The 21276-nt window shown below is 39.0% G+C and overlaps 1 protein-coding gene across 1 annotated transcript in view; it reads right to left on the reverse strand.

Annotated features, from left to right (window-relative positions):
• Window positions 1-21276, reverse strand: part of atf6 (activating transcription factor 6) — a 103404-nt gene that overhangs the window by 56796 nt on the left and 25332 nt on the right. Inside the window, exons 7-8 of the mRNA XM_061888611.1 lie at window positions 19815-19978; window positions 4355-4540 (exon numbers count right to left, since the gene is read on the reverse strand). Of these exons, the coding sequence (XP_061744595.1) occupies window positions 4355-4540; window positions 19815-19978 (350 nt within the window). The remainder of the gene's footprint in view (window positions 1-4354; window positions 4541-19814; window positions 19979-21276) is intronic.

The following is a 21276-nucleotide window of genomic DNA, read 5'->3' on the forward strand; positions in this document are numbered from 1 at the left end:
TTAAGGCTGTTATTTCATGTCAAGAGGGCTCTCATATTGTCAAAAAATGTATTAAAGTAGCAAATAGGATTTAATGATCTAGCTATGAACATTTTTGATTTATAACTAATGACTTCACGGAAATGAGGTAATCACGGTTATGTCCGAAACTGATTATCAGTGATAAATTATTGTGTATTTACCATCCACTAAAAATAAGTGAACACACAGCCATTATTGTCTAAAAATAGCTGACATTACAAGTGAGTCCAAAATGGCGAACGTTGGCATTATAGTCTGGAGCTGCACAGGTGCTGCCGACCCTGGGGAGCTGTGGCTTTTGGAGGGGAAGGGTGAATTTTAGCAGGTACAGTGATATTCCAAAGACCAAATCCTTAAGAGTTGTAGCGATGATCTGGGGCTGCACGAATGCTGCTAGAACTGCAGAGCTGTGTTAATTCTATTTTCATATTCTGTAATTTTCTAATTTATTTATTGCTTTTACGACAATTATTCTCTCAATATTAGGTTTTTATTAATCTATTATTGTATTTAGAGATGTCCGATAACATCGGACTGCCGATGTTATCGGCCGATAAATGCCTTAAAATGTAATATCGGAAATGATCGGTATCGGTTTCAAAAAGTAAAATGTATGACTTTTTAAAACGCCGCTGTATGGATTGGTACATGGACGTAGGGAGAAGTACAGAGCGCCAATAAACCTTAAAGGCACTGGCTTTGCGTACCGGCCCAATCACATAATATCTACGGCTTTTCACAAACACAAGTGAATGCAAGGCATACTTACATTAAAGGTTGCCGTATAAACATCTTTAAAACTGTTACAAATATGCGCCACACTGTGCACCCACACCAAACAAGAATGACAAACACATTTCGGGAGGACATCCGCACCGTAACACAACATAAACACCAACAGAACAAATACCCAGAACCCACTCTAATTGTGTTATTCATATTTTAGTTTGCATATATTTTAAAATATGGCATATGCTATTTTTAGATGGCGTTAATTGCAGTTATTCTCCAGGTGGACGCCTCAAAGGTGGTGTTTTTCCTCAATCCTCTGTGCCATGTTTTGTATTGTCATTGTCAATAGTCCTGTTTGTGTGTCTGTGTTTTCTTCTTTTTTGTGTGGCCACTTGCCTGTATAAGAAAAGTGGTCTTTAAATAAAGTTTGATTGATTGAGTGATCTAACAGTCTGAAGATCCACTTCCCTTAAATGTTGTAGCATCATCATTTGGAGCTGCATGAATGGACAGCTGTGGTTTATAAAATGGAAGTGTGAATTCCAACAGGTATTATGACATTTGGAAGACCCCACTCCCTAAGGTCTGAGGTAGCACTGGGGAGCTTGGGGAGTTTGGGGAGCTTTGGTTTATAAAGGAGAAGCACAAATTCCTGCAGGTACTGTGACATCTCAAAGCTCACCATCATGGTCTGGGACTGCACAAAAATTGAGGTACTACTCTAGTTACTTACATCGACGTGAGAGTTTCTTTTGTAATATTTCGGTCACCTCATTCCTGCTGAATGAAATGCAGCAAATATGATACAAATATAATTGTCATTTTTAAAATGTTTTGCATTCTTCATGGAGGAAAGGCACATGCAACAAGTGTTGCAACAGAAAGCAAGCGGGTGTCACAGCACAATAAAAAAAAATGCAGCGACGTTTGCCTCTTGTATACTTAAACAAATAATGGCATTGTCGCATCCTAGGAGAGGTAAAAAAAAAAAAAATACCAAAAAAAATGAACAGTGGGTGAAAACTTGCTAACATGTTCAATAAGTCAAATTACATTCTAAAATGGTGGTGTTTTGGGGCCAAGAACCAATGGGAAACACTGATTTGAGATACAAGTGTTTTGAGTTAAAAGCACCGCCACAGAACCAATTATAAGTTGACATACTACTGTAAAGTAAAGCCATTAATTCCTTAGAAATCGAAGTTTATTTTATAAAGTTTACTAAAATGACTTTTGTAAATGGACTCAAAGTGTGTAGAGCAGATCATATAAGCAATAATCGTTTGACCGATAGACTAATCGAAAAAATAATCCCTGACTTGTTGACTATCAAAATATTTGTTAGTTGCAGTCCAACATTATAGCAGTACCTTGATTTTCGTATGCCTCACTTACATTTTTTTTTAATCTTCAATAATAATAAAATAGATGATAAAATTAATTGGAAATCTCTTGTAAAAAAATATACAACATAAAGTAGCAAAAAAACACGTCAATAATGAACAACGCAAAACCAGTTCTGGTCCAAAAATCACTTCATATTCTTTACTGCTCACTAGTGTTACCATATCTGAGTTATTGTGCAGAAATACGGGGAAATAAATACAAATATGCGCTTCATTCACTAACGGTGTTACAAAAAAGATCAATTAGAGCAGGGGTGCCTATTACGTCGATCGCGAGCTACCAGTCGATCTCCAGCCAGGCTTTTAAAAAAAAATAGACCTAAAAATTAGTGATCATCAATCTTCACCAAGACGTCACTTAAATGACATTCACGGTACCGGAGGGTCTTGTGAGATGACGCTGGCTGCTGCAAGATCATTATTATGAAAATATGACCGAGAGGAAGGCGAGAAACACTTTTTATTTCAACAGACTCTCGCGCCGTACCTTCCGTCAAAACTCTAAAGGCCGACTGCACATTTCCTATCTTCACAATAAAAGCCCTGCTTCATGCTGCCTGCGCTAACTAAATACAGAGTCTCGGAAAACTGGCGTGCACAAGCGATCCCTCAGAAAGCTGGCGTGCACATCACTTGTGCACGCCAGCTTTCCGAGACTCTTATTTTGTTAGCGCAGGCAGCATGAAGCAGGGCTTTTATTGTGAAGATAGGAAATGTGCAGTCGGCCTTTAGAGTTTTGACGGAAGGGACGGCGCGAAAGTCTGTTGAAATAAAAAGTGTTTCTCGCCTTCCTCTCTGTCATTTTTTCATAATAATGAACTGGCAGCAGCCAGCGTCATCTCACAAGACCCTCGGGTGCCGTGAATGTCAATCAAGCAAGCTACGGAATTTGCCGCCAATGTTTTTCTTGTAAAGTGTATGGAAGCTGGATGAATTAGATGCCAAAAACCAACCACTTTCATGTGGTATTGTACAGAAAAGACAACTTTTTTTCTCCTCCATTTGAAAATGTGGGCGTTATCATCATTACTGTCTGATTCCAATCAATGCAAGTCATCAGAATCAGGTAATACACCAACTTATATTCTTGTCTTCGTGAAAGAAAGACATCTATATGTGTTACACATGCTTGTATTATCATTAAACACATTTAACTTGTTTACAAAAATGTCCCTTTCATAAATAAATAAATATAAATGATATATATAAATGAGGTAGATCCCCTCGAGTTGGTCAATTGAAAAGTAGCTCGCCTGCAGAAAAAGTGTGGGCACCCCTGAATTAGAACAATACATTATGTTGGACATAGAGAACACAAAAAAAACTATTTATTTATTGAATCACAAATACTGAAATTCAACGATTTGGTGCATTTACAAACAGCTAACATTATGTGAAAAGCAAACTATAACCTGCTTGCCAAGATTGTAAAACAATTCTTCTCAACAAAAGAGAAGAAATACAACCTCGGAGGAAAATCTAATTTAAAACATTTGTATGCTCGTAAAACACTTAAAACTTTTAGCATATCAGTATGTGGAATTGAATTATGGAATTGATTAACCAAAGAAATCGAACAAAGCACAAATATGATTCAGTTTAAGAGACTGTTCAAATTACAAGTGTTCACAAAGTACACAGAACAAGAATTATGATGAACATCTTGAACCCTTTATTTTTTATTGAGGCAAATATTATTTATGTATTTGTTTACTTACTATGGTATGTTATTTGTTTATTATTTATTTGTTCACTGTTCTGTTACAGAGAACAAGGAAATAGGATAAAATTGCTATGGTATGAAAAGGGGTAGGATTAAAAAACCTCAGCTTCTTCCTACTCCTTTTCGAACGTGCTGTTTATGAAACAACTGGAAATATGTGATGCATTACATTTTATTGTATGCATGTTCGAAATAAACTGAAACTGAACTGAACTGAAAGTGGTGGTAAATGTTGATTCATCTATTTTAATCATCATTTATGTTTTTCAGATATTGTTTTGCAGGTAAAACTATAAATATTTTCAGGTCGATTAATAGGATTTACATGATTTCCGATGGGACAAGTTGCTTAGGTTTTTGTCTGATTCGATCAGACCATTTAAAAGATAGGAAGATGCAAAAGAATGCTTGCTGAAATGTAAACCGTGCACTCGGTTTTGTGGGACAATGCTTTGGACTTCTCGATGCTCACCTCACTCAGCAGGCCTTCCAGTTGCTTCTTGAGGTTGCCGTTCTCGCTCTTGAGCACCGCGTTCTCAGACAGCGCCAGTTGCAAGCGGGCCTCCAGCGTGAGCAGATACTCTTTCTTCTTTTTCCGAGATAAGGACGCTGACTCGCGGTTCTTTATCATGCGCTGCTGCCGCTGGGACAACTTTGACTGAGGTTGAAAAATATGGGACAGAAAAAAAAGCAGAAAGGCGGTGGAGGGGGGTTAGAAAAAAAAAGAAAAAGAAATAACACTTAAAATGATGACTCATGTCGCAGGATTTATCACATCTGGATGTGTTTGGGGAGCAGCTATTCAAACAGGGAAAATAGGGCAGCATTTGAGTGAGAATGCAATGAATGCCACCTGCTCGGCAATAGATCATTAGCTCCTCATGCTGCTGTGACATCATGTTTATATATGTTGGTTTAAAAAATACATTTTCATTCCTATGATTAATGCCCCCAGTCGGTCTTACATGCGTGTATTTCATATCCAAACACAAAGCTAAAACATCTGCTCTGCGGTTATTCATCCTCTGAAGTGTGACAGAGAAGCTGGCATGAACAAAGACACGCGAGATAGTGGGAGAATTTTACTGCACATGACAGGATGGTGTTAAATAGACATGTTCAAGATGTCCGTCGGAGGGTCCGTGACACCCCTGCGACCCACAGAGAGCCCCTAAGTGCACGCGATGGAGCTTCTGAGGGGGAAATATTTACACCGAGATGCTCCTGCAGTTTCTCTGTTGTCTATGTGAGGACGGATGTGTTTATGGAGGGTGTCAGCGTTCCAGCAGCGAGACATGCACAGAATTATAATATAGGTCAAAAAGGGCTGAGCAATCGACACTTTTGACATTCTACTGCACTGCCTGTAAAATGGTAGTAAAATTCAGATTCAAACCAAGCATTTGGGGAAGAGCAAGAGTTCCAAAAGCTTAATTTTGCTGTTTTTTTGCAGCCTATTCTGAATGATGGACCGTCGACGTGCATGCGCAGCATACCTAATAGGACCTCAGTACAGCGAGTATCAAAGTAAACGTGGGCTGACAACCCAGATTATGGGACAATGCTCTATATTGCCAAAAGTATTTGGCCGCCCATCCAAATGATCAGAATCAGGTGTACTAATCACTTGGCCCACTTAGGCATGGAGACTGCTTCTACAAACATTTGTGAAAGAATGAGCCGCTCTCAGGAGCTCAGTGATTTCTAGCGTGAACTGTCATAGGATGCCACCTGTGCAACAAATCCAGTCGTGAAATTTCCTCGCTCCTAAATATCGCAAATTCAACTTTGTTATAGAAAAATGGAAGAGTTTGGGAACAACAGCAACTCAGCCACAAAGTGGTAGGCCACGTAAACTGACAGGGAGAGGCCAGCGGATGTTGAAGCGCATAGTGCAAAGAGGTTGCCGACTTTCTGCACAGTCAGTTGCTACAGAGCTCCAAACTTCATTTGACCTTCCAATTAGCCCACGTCCAGTACGCAGACAGCCTAATAGAATGGGTTTCAATGGCCGTGCAGCAGTATCTAAGCCATACATCACCAAGACCAATGCAAAGTGTCGGATGCAGTGGTGTAAAGCACGTCGCTACTGGACTCTAGAGCCGTGGAGACGCCTTAACTGGACTGATGAATCATGATTTTCCATTTCGCAATCTGATGGACAGGTCTGGGTTTGGAGGTTGCCAGGAGAACGATACATTTGGACTGCATTGTGCCAGGTATGACATTTGGTGGAGGAGGAATTTTGATGTGGGGTTGTTTTTCAGGAGTTTGTCTTGGCCCCCGTGTTCCAGTGAAAGGAACTTTGAATATTTTGGACAATTCCATGCTCCCAACATTATCGGAACAGTTTGGAGCGGGCCCCTTCCTCTTACAATATGACTGTGCACCAGTGCACAAAGCGAGGTCCGTAAAGACATGGATGACAGAGTCTGGTGTGGATGAACTTGACTGGCCTGCACAGAGTCCTGACCTGAATGCGATAGAACACCTTTGGGGTGAATTAGAACGGAGGGCCTTCTCGACCGACATCAGTGTGTGACCTCACCACTACGCTTTTGGAAGAATGGTCGAAAATTAAATAATAAATAAGAAACACACTCCGCAACCTTGTGGACAGCCTTCCCAGAAGAGTTGAAGCTGTAATAGCTGCAAAAGGTGGACCGACATACTATTGATCCCTATGGGTTAGGAATGGGATGGCGCGCCAAGTTCATATGTGAGTCAAGGCAGGTGGCCAAATTCATCCTTCCATCCATTTTCTACCGCTTATTCCCTTTGGAGTCGCTGGTGCCTATCTCAGCTACAATCGGGCGGAAGGCGGTGTACACCCTGGACAAGTCGCCACCTCATCGCAGGGCCAACACAGATAAACAGATAACATTCACACACTAGGGTCAATTTAGTGTTGCCAATCAACCTAACCCCAGGTGCATGTCTTTGGAAGCGGGAGGAAGCCGGAGTACCCGGAGGGAACCCACGCATTCACGGGAAGAACATGCAAACTCCACACAGAAAGATCCCGAGCCCGGGATTGAACCCTGACTACTCAAGACCTTCGTATTGTGAGGCAGACGCACTAACCCCTCTCCTACCGTGAAGCCCAGGTGGCCAAATACTTGTGGCAATACAGTGTATATTGCACCACAAATTATTATCAATTGTCAGCTTTAGGTTGAGACCAAGCACAAATGTAATCATATTACATACATATGGCTGGACAATTAATAAAATTGTTATCCAGATTTTGGTTTTGGCTTCTCACGATCATAAATCGGAAAAAAATCAATTAATGCGCTTTGCAACGTGCATGCAAAAACCATGATGAATGCAGAATATTACGGAACTTAACATAAATGTAAGTGAAATGCTGTCATTGGGAAAATAAGGAAAATTTGTTTGGAAAAAATAAGTGTTTGATAGTGCCCATTCATCCCCGAAACACTCAACCGCCCCGTCTTGAACTGAAAAATGTCAAAATGGCAACTTGAAACATCGACTAAACTACAAAACCAAAATTAGTAAGAACAATCCATACACCCACAGCACATCTCATCTGCCGGTGTTGATGTGAACAAAATTATTGATGTAAGCTCAATGTACAAACAGGACAGCGGTACCAACTTCAGAGGCTCTCCTTTTTTTGTAAACAGTCTCAAGTCGTCTCCAAACTCTTAGTCTCAAAGCAGCAGCACAAATACACCCACTTCGTACTAGCAGCGCTGTGCGCAACATCCGATCTGACTGCGCTAACAAAATAAAGGTTTCAAAAACGCACCTCACACAAGCCAAATGTACTTAACCTTCTTCTTGTGTTAGCTTTCTGTTACCATCTCTTATGTTAACGGGTCGGTTTTGACCCATGTCTTAAATCAGCTGTAAAATACACTAAAAACAATGATCTATCATCCAATTTGTTTCTCATCTCTTGGTTACCTCGTTAGGCTTCCTTATCCTTGAAAATATTGGTTTTAATATTTTTGGTTTGGGCCATTGGGCCTTTTTTTGTCAGTATACCCCTCGATTTCAATTTTTAAAAATGGTAAAACGAACCTCAAGAGAATCATATACATAAAAAAAAGGTTGTTGTGTTACCTAACTATTACTAAGGGGTATTAGAACACATCTCTTAAATAAATGTGTTTTATTTATTTTTTCATTTTAAGAATTTTAACTATAGTAACATCTACGGTGTTACGGGTCAATTTCGACCCATGTATATTTACTTCAAGAAAAAGGCTAAAAAGTATTTTTTTCAGCAACAGAAATCCAACATCAAACAAACAACAACCAATCAAGCAAATGAAACCAAGAGAAATAGATTACTAGTTCCAAAACTAATAAAAAAACAAAATCAGAGTGGCAAAAAGTGACACTTTTAGTGTCCGTCTTTTGTTTGTTTTTGTACAGGATAACAAGGTAAAATGAGAATCCACTAAAGCTCACATGATTGGGAGAGGAGCTGGCTGTCAGTGTGTTCAGTTTTGGCTCTTATCATTGCTTTATCAGCTTATTTTTATAACTGGGTCGAAACCGACCCTAACAACACTAAGGGCATAATTTCTACCAGAGCATTTTATAATTTAGTGAAAACAATTAAAATGTTTTATTTTGTTGACAAAGAGGTTCCTGACAAAGTCAAAAAGCTTTGATGCAAAAAAAAATAAATGTGGTGTTTTTATGCATTTAAAAACTAAAACGGGTCGGTGCCGACCCTAACACAAGACGAAGGTTAAAGCACTTACTGATGATATGATGTGAAATTATTTTCTATGACTTTAAATACTGGCCAAAATTGTCCAAAGATGTATAGCACTAATAAAAACAAGGATTTTTGCATTTAATTACATTTTATTTATGACAGAAAAAGCACACACTTGATTGTTGTAAAAAAGTGTGAAATGTAAAATATAGAATTTAAACTGAAAAAATATTTACATTATTTTCGATTAATATTGTTATTTAAATTTTTTTTTTTTTAAATGAGTTGTTTATTAATCACTAATTTATATCTGGTTGTTTCTTTCAATGATATTTTAAGTTGAGTCTTGGTGGTACAATATAATAGTCATGTTTTCATATTAATGAATAATCGTGTTATTTATCGTGATTTCAATATCAATCAAAATAATCCAAACGGAAAACTCACTTCCGGTAAATTAAGACTGAAGCAATCGATCCTGTCTAGGAACCAGCCAATGAGGTGTCAAGATTGAAGTCGCGTGACATGGGTCTTGCAAAACAGCATAAAACAGCATATAACTTGGATACTTTGGCATAACACAACATAATTAACATTTCAAAGCGGCCCACTGGATATTTTCAAATGATAGAGATGATTACAAATAGTTAAAATCTCTATTTTACACTGAACTACACTGAATATTTTACACTGTGCATTTTTTTTTATACACATACTTTGTTTGCACCAAAGTTATCCATCCATCCATTTCTACCACTTGTTCCTTTTTTGGGGTTGCGGAGGTTGCTGGAGCCTATCCCAGCTGCATTCGGGCGGAAGGCGGTGTACACCCTGGACAAGTCGCCACGTCATCGCAGGGCCAACACAGATAGACAAACACAGACAACATTCACACTCAAATTCACACACAAGTGCCAATTTAGTGTTGCCAATAAACCTATCCCAAGGTGTATGTTTTTGGCGGTGGGAGGAAGCCGGAGTACCCGGAGAGAACCCACGTAACCAGGGGGAGAACATGCAAACTCCACACAGAAAACCCCCGAACCTGGGTTTGAACCCGGGACCTATTTTCAATAAAATTGTCAGCATAATTTAATGGAAATTCAGTTACATAAAATCAGTGTGAAAAAAAAGCTTTTGTAATAAAGACACAAATTAACCTCCGCAGACGTCTGCATGAGAAAGCCTTTGACTTACTTTAGTGTACGACCCCATTAATATTGATTGATTGATTGATACTTTTATTAGTAGATTGCACAGTACAGTACATATTCCGTACAATTGACCACTAAATGGTAACACCCCAATAAGTTTTTCAACTTGTTTAAGTCAGGGTCCACGTTAATCAATTCATGGTACAAATATATACTATCAATATAATACAGTCATCACACGAGTTAATCATCATAGTATGTACATTGAATTATTTACATTATTTACAATCCGGGGGGTGGGATGAGGAGCTTTGGTTGATATCAGAACTTCAGTCATCAACAATTGCATCAACAGAGAAATGTGGACATTGAAACAGTGTAGGTCTTATTTAGTAGGATATGTACAGCCAGCAGAGAACATAGTGAGTTCACATAGCATAAGAACAAGTATATACATTAGAAGTACATTTGAGTTGTTTATAATCCGGGGAGATGGGATGTGAATGGAGGAGGGTATTAGTAAAGTGTTGAAGTTGCCTGGAGGTGTTGTTTTAGAGCGGTTTTGAAGGAATATGTCCCCAAAATTAAAAAATCTCATAAGAAAATAGGGAGTTTAGTTCTGCATGGACAGATTTATTTGCCTGTAAAATACAAAAAAAAATGGCTCCAGCCCTTGACCTAGAGAGTAAAAAAGTGCAACAACAAAAACAGTTTCACACAATGACACGCCTCCTTTACCCAAACACCTTATTTGATAATCCAGTTCCCGCTACTTCTGTCCCTGGGGTTTATAAAGCTGCTAAGATCTCAGGACTAATAGCCCTGCTGCTGATTAAGTTATTTGTGTTCCGTCTCCAGAGAAACCCCTGAAGTCTCACGGCACTCGAACTGGGAATTGTGCCACCGGGCCGAGCCTGGGAACGCGGCGAGTGTGCGGTTACCAGGGAATGGAGGAAGGGGGACCTCACGTCAAACTGCAGCGGCATTTATCAGGCAACCTCACTTTGACAGGTGACGGCCTGAAACTGTCACTGTTTGCTGTTGAAAATAATTGAACGTGGAATATATACATTTTTCTATGAACAGATGTAATGCCTCTATTACTGTTTAAAGAACGCAGTGGACACGCTGCTAACAGCTGTCCTTGGATCCTGCACCCATATGTGTGCATTTTATTGTGTTAAACAGATGAAGTGCTACCGATGGAGGACGCTGTGATGAGATCATCGAAAGGGGAGGGGCCTCTTTTGACAAGTCGTTGCAAAAAGGTCTTCCGACTTTACGAGCTGGTCATAAACATCGATCATGGTGGCCTGTCTTGAGTGTGCTGCAGGTGAGAGGATTGTCATCCAGTGCGGTACAAAACATGCATAACTGGTCCAAAATCTGCAGAGTGCTTTGTTTACAAAAGCAAACAACGGCAGCTGTCTCTAATTAGCACTAGATGCCAAAACGTTGGCATGAACATCTGTGGCTGTAGGCGACTTGACTTCTCAGTGTAATTTTGTACTTATTCCAATCATGAGTGGTCAGCATCAAGGCAACTTTATCTAGCTCTGACTGTGTTTTAAAATGTCGCTCCCCAGCTGTTGGTGTAAAACTCATCCGTGTTACACTTGTCATACTGTTGTGTAGCGTTACTACCATATTTTACGGAGCATAGAACGACCGGTGTATAAGCCGCACCCACTAAATTTTACAGAATTTTTTATATATATATATATATATATATATATAAGCCACAGATATACAAGTTGTGAAAATAGTAATTTCCACCGAAAGATTTTGTAAATGTTTATTTACATACCTTAATTGTTTCCAAAATTTTGTAACTGATCAAACAATACAGACGTTATCGTCATGGGCCCACTAACTGCGGAAGTTACCTTTTCAATCCCCAAAAAGGACTAAAATAACTCCATGCTGACGTTTTGGTGACTTTACTGAGGAATTTGTGAAACGGGAACAATACAAAGAGAATGCCATTGTAAGTTATTTCATACAAACACAGACACTCGTAAACATGTTAACATATTAGCTAATGCTAATGACGCCAGTTTTCTACCTGGGGGGAGGAAAAAAAAAAGATTTTAAAGTGAATCGTGATCATTATTTGTAAAAAAAAAAAAAAAAGCTGCCGGAATGAGAATCAGCACCTTTAAATCCGAGTCCATGGTTCTCTCCCGGAAAAGGGTGGAGTGCCATCTCCGGGTTGGGGAGGAGACCCTGCACCAAGTGGAGGAGTTCAAGTACCTAGGAGTCTTGTTCACGAGTGGGGGAAGAGTGGATCGTGAGATCGACAGGCGGATCGGTGCGGCGTCTTCAGTAATGCGGACGTTGTACCGATGTGTTGTGGTGAAGAAGGAGCTGAGCCGGAAGGCAAAGCTCTCAATTTACCGGTCGATCTACGTTCCCATCCTCACCTATGGTCATGAGCTTTGGGTCATGACCGAAAGGATAAGATCACGGGTACAAGCGGCCGAAATGAGTTTCCAGGTCTCTCCCTTAGAGATAGGGTGAGAAGCTCTGCCATCCGGGAGGAACTCAAAGTAAAGCCGCTGCTCCTTCACATCGAGAGGAGCCAGATGAGGTGGTTCGGGCATCTGGTCAGGATGCCACCCGAACGCCTCCCGAGGGAGGTGTTTAGGGCACGTCCAACCGGTAGGAGGCCACGGGGAAGACCCAGGACACGTTGGGAAGACTATGTCTCCCGGCTGGCCTGGGAACGCCTCGGGATCCCCCGGGAAGAGCTAGACGAAGTGGCTGGGGAGAGGGAAGTCTGGGCTTCCCTGCTTAGGCTGCTGCCCCCGCGACCCGACCTCGGATAAGCGGAAGAAGATGGATGGATGGATGGATATTTGTAAAAATTCTTAATTGATTTAAAAAAAATGTATTTAAAAAAATATATATCTATCTATATATATATACATATATATATATAATTTTATTATTTTTCATTTTATTTATTTATTAATTTTGATTTATTATTCTTTTTTTTTTTTCAATAAATAAATCTGTCCTGTACAGCTACTTAGGCAAATCATATTGTTGATGTAGATGCCCATATCTGGTGTACTGATTTACTTTAGAAAAGAGAAGTGTTGGATACTTCTCTTGTTGCGTTATTTTTATGTGAATTTCAATGTTCAAATCGTTGGGTCGAATCTTTTTTTTAAACAAAACCAGTTGTCTTTCAAGTAATAGGGAAATTTATCAGAGGTGTTTATTTTATGGAGGAATTTTGTTAACCATAGAACTAGCTACCAATGTTGTCAAAGAATCTGGATTTTGAATCGAGAATTATTATGAGTCAAGAATTGATTCTGAATCGAATCATTACCCCCAAGGATCGAATCGTGCAGTGCCCAAAGAACCACAGCCCTATTTGTTACATTATGATAGCACATACAAATATGCATGAAACACTCCTACAGACATCACATATGGGACGGTTTAGTAAGAGAGAATTGTTGTAGATATATTGTAAAACTTACAAACGTTGCTTGGTAATGATTAATAAAGAACTAATAAGAGTAGAAACACTATGGATGATTAAAAGACAGAACTTGTACTTGTACTTCCGGTTCAAAGATTTAAAACAGTAGGGAAAAACTAGAAATTCACTCGTCCAAAAATTGGCGCCATAGCACAAACAATAACACACCATTTAAGTGTCTCTGCATGTGTTTTATGAAAACTATTTACATTACGGCCGTTAGCGAAATCATTTGGAATTTATGTTAATGCTGTTAATGCTGACTGAGCAATTTGCTCTTCACCGTTATTACAACATTGTCTCTGCTGTGTTGGCCCTGCGATGAGGTGGCGACTTGTCCAGGGTGTACCCCGATTGTAGCTGACATAGGCGCCAGCGACCCCCCGCGACCCCGAAAGGGAATAAGCGGTAGAAAATGGATGGATGGGTCTCTGCTGCTGCTGCTGTATTGACATATACAAGTGGTCAAAGACAGCTACATTTTTTCATTACACTTTCTCAAGCACTCCAATTCACCATTTAAGTTAAAAATTTTCAATTGTTACCAATTGTTGCTTGCTTTGAAATTAAAGCACTTTTCTTTTTGTAGTTTAGGTAAATAAATGTGTTAGCTGTAATTTAATCATTATCAACATAATTTATCGTCGGTGATTAAAGCTGATAAATAGTTTCAAATTTGTATGCTGAATATGTTGGAGGCGGACTATTTTTCTCTATAACATCAGTACGCTCTGCACAAGCTTCACAGTGCAAAAACATCCTGAAAACCTTCTAGACTGTAACAATGCTGTATATCCCTATAATTCAAAAGCAATCACAGTAAAACGGTGAAGGTAGGGTGTATTATTTTCATATTATTATTAAAAATAACCAACATATGCATGAATTTTCTACTAATAACGACACTTTTGTAAGCAATCCTCAATGTCACTTTGTCTTACTTTGTGATGCTTGTCATTAATATTGATTAAGTAGACCCGCAGCAGAAAAAATTTACAGTAAAAATGTCAAAACATCTTTACAATCGCATCACCCCTAATATGCTTTGGAGACACTTGCAATATTGAAGACATTCGGGAGCAAGAAACTCTTTTTAGTTAATCATAACTCATGCCACTTTATACTTTTTATGGGTCTCTGTCTCTAAATCCCCTAATCCTTACAATGGCAGATTTGTGGAGCGTTCGCATTCTGGAGCAGCGGAATCCCCCGGCTGTGCGAGAGCACCAAGAAATAGCAGGGACCCTGATCCCTGACGGTTGTTTACAGCTGTCGCAAACGCTTCATCCTGCACAACACCTGTCTGAAGCATGTAATCGTTAGCAGCCGTTGAACGCAAAGACGACAAAATATCCTAACAATAGGTCAAAATATAGTATAACACAAACTGGATGTATAATAGATGGAAACACCTGGCACAGGAAGGTCGTTTTTAAAAGGCATTTTTACCTGGCTCATGTTATAATGTAAATTCCATCCTGCTGGTAAAGTGAGCGCAGCTGCATTTCACGACAAATACATTTCAAGTCACTATGACCAATGAACGATTGGCCATTCAATTCTAACAGTGCATTTTTTCCCTTACATTTTTTTTAAAGGCTTCGCTACACATCTTGAAATGATTCCTGGAGTTCTGCTGACTATCCGTCAGTCAGTTTAATACGGTACGTGGGAGAGGTCAGTTTGATAGGCCAACCTAGAATGATGTTGCTGTACAATGTGAGAGTAATGCTGACACTGTAGCTCACATTGCTATGTTAGTTTTACTGACGTTTTTTGACACATTTAACGTTACACTGTTGAAAGTGAGACAGTAGAACCTCTATTTGCGACCCCCCCGTTAACAAACTTTTCGATTTACAAACCACAGACCATGCTTTGTTGCACAAACCTTGTCTCTGTGTACGAACGTTTCATTCATCTAATGCAGGGGTGCCCACACTTTTTCTGCAGGTGAGCTACTTTTCAATTGACCAACTCGAGGGGATCTACCTCATTTATATATATCATTTATATTTATTTATTTATGAAAGAGACATTTTTGTAAACAAGTTAGATGTGTTTAATGATAATACAAACATGTGTAACACATATAGATGTCTTTCTTTCACAAAGACAAGAATATAAGTTGGTGTATTACCTGATTCTGATGACTTGCATTGATTGGAATCAGACAGTAATGATGATAACGCCCACATTTTCAAATGGAGGAGAAAAAAAGTTGTCCTTTCTGTACAATACCACATGAAAGTGGTTGGTTTTTGGCATCTAAGTCACCCAGCTTCCATACACTTTACAAGAAAAACATTGGCGGCAAATTCCATAGCTTGCTTGATTGACATTCACGGCACCCGAGGGTCTTGTGAGATGACGCTGGCTGCTGCCAGTTCATTATTATGAAAAAATGACAGAGAGGAAGGCGAGAAATACTTTTTATTTCAACAGACTTTCGCGCCGTCCTTTCCGTCAAAACTCTAAAGGCCGACTGCACATTTCCTATCTTCACAATAAAAGCCCTGCTTCATGCTGCCTGCGCTAACAAAATAAGAGTCTCGGAAAGCTGGCGTGCACAAGTGATGTGCACGTCAGCTTTCTGAGAGATCGCTTGTGCACGCCAGTTTTCCGAGACTCTGTATTTAGTTAGCGCAGGCAGCATGAAGCAGGGCTTTTATTGTGAAGATAGGAAATGTGCAGTCGGCCTTTAGAGTTTTGACGGAAGGTACGGCGCGAGAGTCTGTTGAAATAAAAAGTGTTTCTCGCCTTCGTCTCGGTCATATTTTCATAATAATGATCTTGCAACAGCCAGCGTCATCTCACAAGACCCTCCGGTGCCGTGAATGTCATTTACGTGACGTCTTGGTGAAGATTGATGATCACTAATTTTTAGGTCTATTTTTTTTAAAAGCCTGGCTGGAGATCGACTGACACACCCCCCGCGGTCGACTGGTAGCTCGCGATCGACGTAATGGGCACCCCTGATCTAATGTGTGCCTGCAGTTGAGTCATTGTGGGTTTATTGATCTCAAGTGTATTTGCTATATCGTGTGCTTTTAAGTGTTATACAGCCTTTTGACATTATTTTTGTAGTTTTGCTACCTCCAGTGAGTCTAAAGAAAGCAATGGTGGGTTTGAAAAATTCAGCGGTATCGACACCGCTCCCTTCCCACTACCCTCCTTTCCGCAGCAGGCCAAAAAGATTAACTGACAAGGTAAAGTGGATTTTATTTTTTATTCATAATCATTTAGCGACCTGGATGTTGAAGTTAAGGAGCTTTGTGAGTTCACACTGAGTGCACCACAGGGCTAGTGACAGAGTGTGTGTGTGTGTGTGTGTGTGTGTCGTCAAGGCGGCTGCACATAAGGACAGTTAAGATAGTTGACGTTTAGACTTTGTTACCAAATAAAAAGTTGATCCATCACCCTTTTATTATGATTGCTCGCAATACAATACTGTATAACGCTTTATATTTTGTTCAGAGAGTACAAACTTTTACTAAAATATTGACTTTTACTAAAATATTGAGCTATACTGGGCGGTATAGCTCGGTTGGTAGAGCGGCCGTGCCAGCAACTTGAGGGTTGCAGGTTCGATTCCCGCTTCCGCCATCCTAGTCACTGCCGTTGTGTCCTTGGGCAAGACACTTTACCCACCTGCTCCCAGTGCCACCCACACTGGTTTAAATGTAACTTAGATATTGGGTTTCACTATGTAAAGCGCTTTGAGTCACTAGAGAAAAGCGCTATATAAATATAATTCACTTCACTTCACTTTCTTCGAGGCTCGAACCCATGAATCATGTTTACCTTGTTTTATATAGAGAAAATAGCTTAAATACACAAGCTTTTCTGTTTATGTACCCTGTTCAATTACGTGTGTAAACCAGAGTTCCACTGTACATACAAAGTGTACATTATTATTTATTATTTTTACTTATTTGACCTGATCAGTAGCCTTGTGGTTAGAGTGTCCGCCCTGGGACTGGAAGGTCGTTACTTCAAACCATATACCAAAGACTATAAACCATATACCAAAGACTATAAAAATGACACCCATTGCCTCTCGTCTTGGCACTCAGCATCAAGGGTTAGAAGTGGGGGTTAAATCACCAAAATGATTCCTGAGCGTGGCCACCGCTGCTGCTCACTGCTCCCCTCACCTCCCAGTGGGTGAACATGGGATGCAGAGGATAATTTCACCACAGTTAGTATGTGTGTGTGACTATCATTGGGACTTTAACTTTAACTTAACTTTATTATGCCATCCCCGCAATCCACCAGAGCCAATTAGATCTTAGTCCTTTGAGAAACACTGTACAGAAATATATGCAAAAATTACAACGGAGGCAAAATAGTGATACTTGCAAGACACATTAGCCTTGAAGTTACAGAAACACAAACATTTTTACTCAGTCTGGCTTTTAAGTAGTCTAAAGTTCAACATCAGAGCTTGATTTTGGACAATACACTTCCAATACACTTTTGTGGGACCTTTGACACATACCTAAAGTTCTTGAAATATACGATAAGACTTTTAAAGCTAAGATAAAAAATATATTTTGGGGGGAAAAAAACACTACAAACTGAGATGAGGTTTGTGCATAATTAATGAGTAGAGCTCCCCCCTCTATTGTATGCTTTTTTGAGTTGGTTAGGTTTACAAATGGTTTAGGACCATGTTTGTTTTGGCCTCCAGGGATTGGAATTCCTTCACACTGCTTTCAGGGGGTCCTTAAAGACTTGTATTTTCACAGCCTTGAATTGGTTGTTGACATTTAAAAGACAACTTTACTTGTGATATTTCACTGGAGCTTAGTCAGTCAAAATATTGTCCAAGACAAACAGCAAGATCAAGCTATTAGTTTTTTTTTGCTGTCTAGGTAATGCCAAAGATCCGTGTCTTCCATATGAAATCACAGTTCTTGTTACATCCTTAGAATAAGACGCGAAAACGCATTTGCAACACAGACGCCAAGCCAAACAGCCAAAGCCGAAAACACAAAATGTGGAAATCCATCCCCCAGGAAAGAACACGACAAACATAGCTGTGAGAACATTTCTCAAAATCATCACAAAAGGTCAGACAAGAGCGAACCATCTAGAGCTGCGGCGCTGTGGACCCGAGCCCGAAACAACACAGAGGGTCTGTGTGTCGGAGGCAAATACCCTGGACAAGGGGGACGAAAGATTTGTAGTTTAAGTTCAAACAGTGACAATGAGGCGGATGTGCATGTCGGTGCACAGATGGAGCATAACTGAAAAAGTGAGAACGTCATAAAAGAGTACTAATTTTGCACATTCAAGACAAAAATGTGCAACGATAACCACAAAAGTAGACATGGAGTATTACCAAGAAGAAACCTAACACAAATAGCACGTAGCTGAGATCATAATAGCTAATGAATAGCATGAGTAAAGGGATAAGTACAGGTTCCGATCGGCTTACATGTATGTTGGTATTTAATGACTGAGACTGATTAACTCTGTCTAGTACAGTGGTCGGCAAGCCAAAATGTTGAAAGAGCCTTATTAGACCAAAAATACAAAAACTATCTGTGTGCCCTGACCAAATATGTTTGATAAGCACTCCATTTAAGTCAATAACATCAACAAAGTTCACCTTTGTGCAATCATGCACAGTATAAAAATATTGGTGGACAAAATAAAACAAAGGAGTGGCATAAAAACGTTCTTTCTCTGCAATCGTTGAAAAAAGCTATACATGTACCGTATTTTTCGGACTTTAAGTCGCAGTTTTTTTTTCATAGTTTGGCCAGGGGTGCGACTTATACTCAGGAGCGACTTATGTGTGAAACGATTAACACATTACCGTAAAATATCAAATAATATTATTTAGCTCATTCGCGTAAGCGACTAGACGTATAAGATTTCATGGGATATAGCGATTAGGAGTGACAGATTGTTTGGTAAACGTATAGCATGTTCTATATGTTATAGTTATTTGAATGCCTCTTACCATAATATGTTACTTTAACATACCAGGCACCTTCTCAGCTGGTTATTTATGCGTCATATAAAGTACACTTATTCAGCCTGTTGTTCACTATTCTTTATTTTAAATTGCCTTTCAAATGTCTATTCTGGGTGTTGGGTTTTATCAAATAAAGTTCCCCCAAAAATGCAACTTAAACTCCAGTGCGACTTATATGTTTTTTTCCTTCTTTATTATGCATTTTCGGCAGGTGCGACTTATACTCCGGAGCGACTTATACTCCGAAAAATACGGTACTTAACTACGGTGAGTTTAAGTACCGCTAAAGTTAGTAAGAGAAAACGACGCCCGCTAAATACTCTCATCAGAGATTCATATTTAATATAAATAGTCGGAATTGTAATAATTATTGAGGTTTGTATCATGGTGTCCTTCTCCAGAAACTCCATTAAAACAAAAATATATATTTTCCCCATATTTTTCTATTTTCATACATTTTTGAAAAAGCTCCTGGGAGCCGCTAGGACGGTGCTAGAGCTCCAGAGCCGCAGGTTGCAAACCCCCAGCCTAGTAACACGTGGCAAACGTCATGTAAAACTGTGGCGTCACAGACCCATAAACGCTACTCACGTCGTCATCCGGAGAAGGGCTTTGAAGCGCGACGGAGACCATGGGTTGAGCAGTGACGGAACTGTCCTGGCCCAGGGTCGGCATGGCAACCACGCCGCCATTGATAGCCTGGGGGGTTTTGATCTGTAGCAACTGGCTCGGTTGAGACAGCATGATGGGCTGACCTGAGTAAGAGACCACAACACACAGTTAGCATTAGTGCTATGAGTTTATTGCATTGTGTTACATTAACATCAGTTAGCCTTCAGACTGCACTTTTCATGGCCAAACACTGTAAAACATTTTTTTATCACCGTCCAATGAAAAGCAAGCATCGCCAATATTTGTCTTTAACCAGTGGAGGCACATACAGTACAACAGGGGTCACCAACCTTTTTGGAACCAAGAGCTACTTCTTGGGTACTGATTAATGCGAAGGGCTACCAGATTGATACACACTTAAATAAATTGCCAGAAATAGCCAATTTTCTCAATTTACCCTTTAATAAATACATCTAAATATATATGTATATAAAAAATGGGTATTTCTGTCTGTCATTCCGTCGTACATTTTGTTTTCCTTCTATGGAAGGTTTTTTGTAGAGAATAAATGATGAAAAAAAACTTAAATGAACGGTTTAAAAGAGGAGAAAACACTAAAAAAATTAAAATTGAATTTTGAAACATAGTTTATCTTCAATTTCGACTCTTAAAAATTCAAAATTCAACCGAAAAAAAGAAGAGAAAAACTAGCCAATTCGAATCTTTTTGAAAAAAAAATATATATATATTTATGGATCATCATTAGTAATTTTTCCTGATTAAGATTATTTTTAGAATTATGATGACATGTTTTGAATAGGTTAAAATCCAATCTGCACTTTGTTAGCATATATAACAAATTGGACCAAGCTATATTTCTAACAAAGACAAATCATTATTTTTTCTAGATTTTCCAGAACAAAAATTTTAACAGAAATTCAAAAGACTTTGAAATAAGATTTAAATTTGATTCTACAGATTTTATAGATTTGCCAGAATATTTTTTTTGAATATTAATCATAATAAGTCTGAATACATATTTCACAAATATTCTTCGTCGAAAAAACAGAAGCTAAAATGAAGAATTAAATTAAAATGTATGTATTATTCTTTACAAAAAAATAAATAAATAAATAAAAAATACTTGAACATTGATTTAAATTGTCAGGAAAGAAGAGGAAGGAATTTGAAAGGTAAAAAGTTATACGTGTTTAAAATCATAAAATCATTTTTAAGGTTGTATTTTTTTCTCTAAAATTGTCTTTCTGAAAGTTATGAGAAGCAAAGTAAAAAAAAATAAATGAATTGATTCAAACAAGTGAAGACCAAGTCTTTAAAATATTTTCTTGGATTTTCAAATTCTTTTTGAGTTTGGTCTCTCTTAGAATTAAAAATGTGGAGCAAAGCGAGACAAGCTTGCTAGTAAATAAATACATTAAAG

Source organism: Nerophis ophidion, linkage group LG26, assembly GCF_033978795.1.
Source record: "Nerophis ophidion isolate RoL-2023_Sa linkage group LG26, RoL_Noph_v1.0, whole genome shotgun sequence".
NCBI lineage: Eukaryota > Metazoa > Chordata > Actinopteri > Syngnathiformes > Syngnathidae > Nerophis > Nerophis ophidion.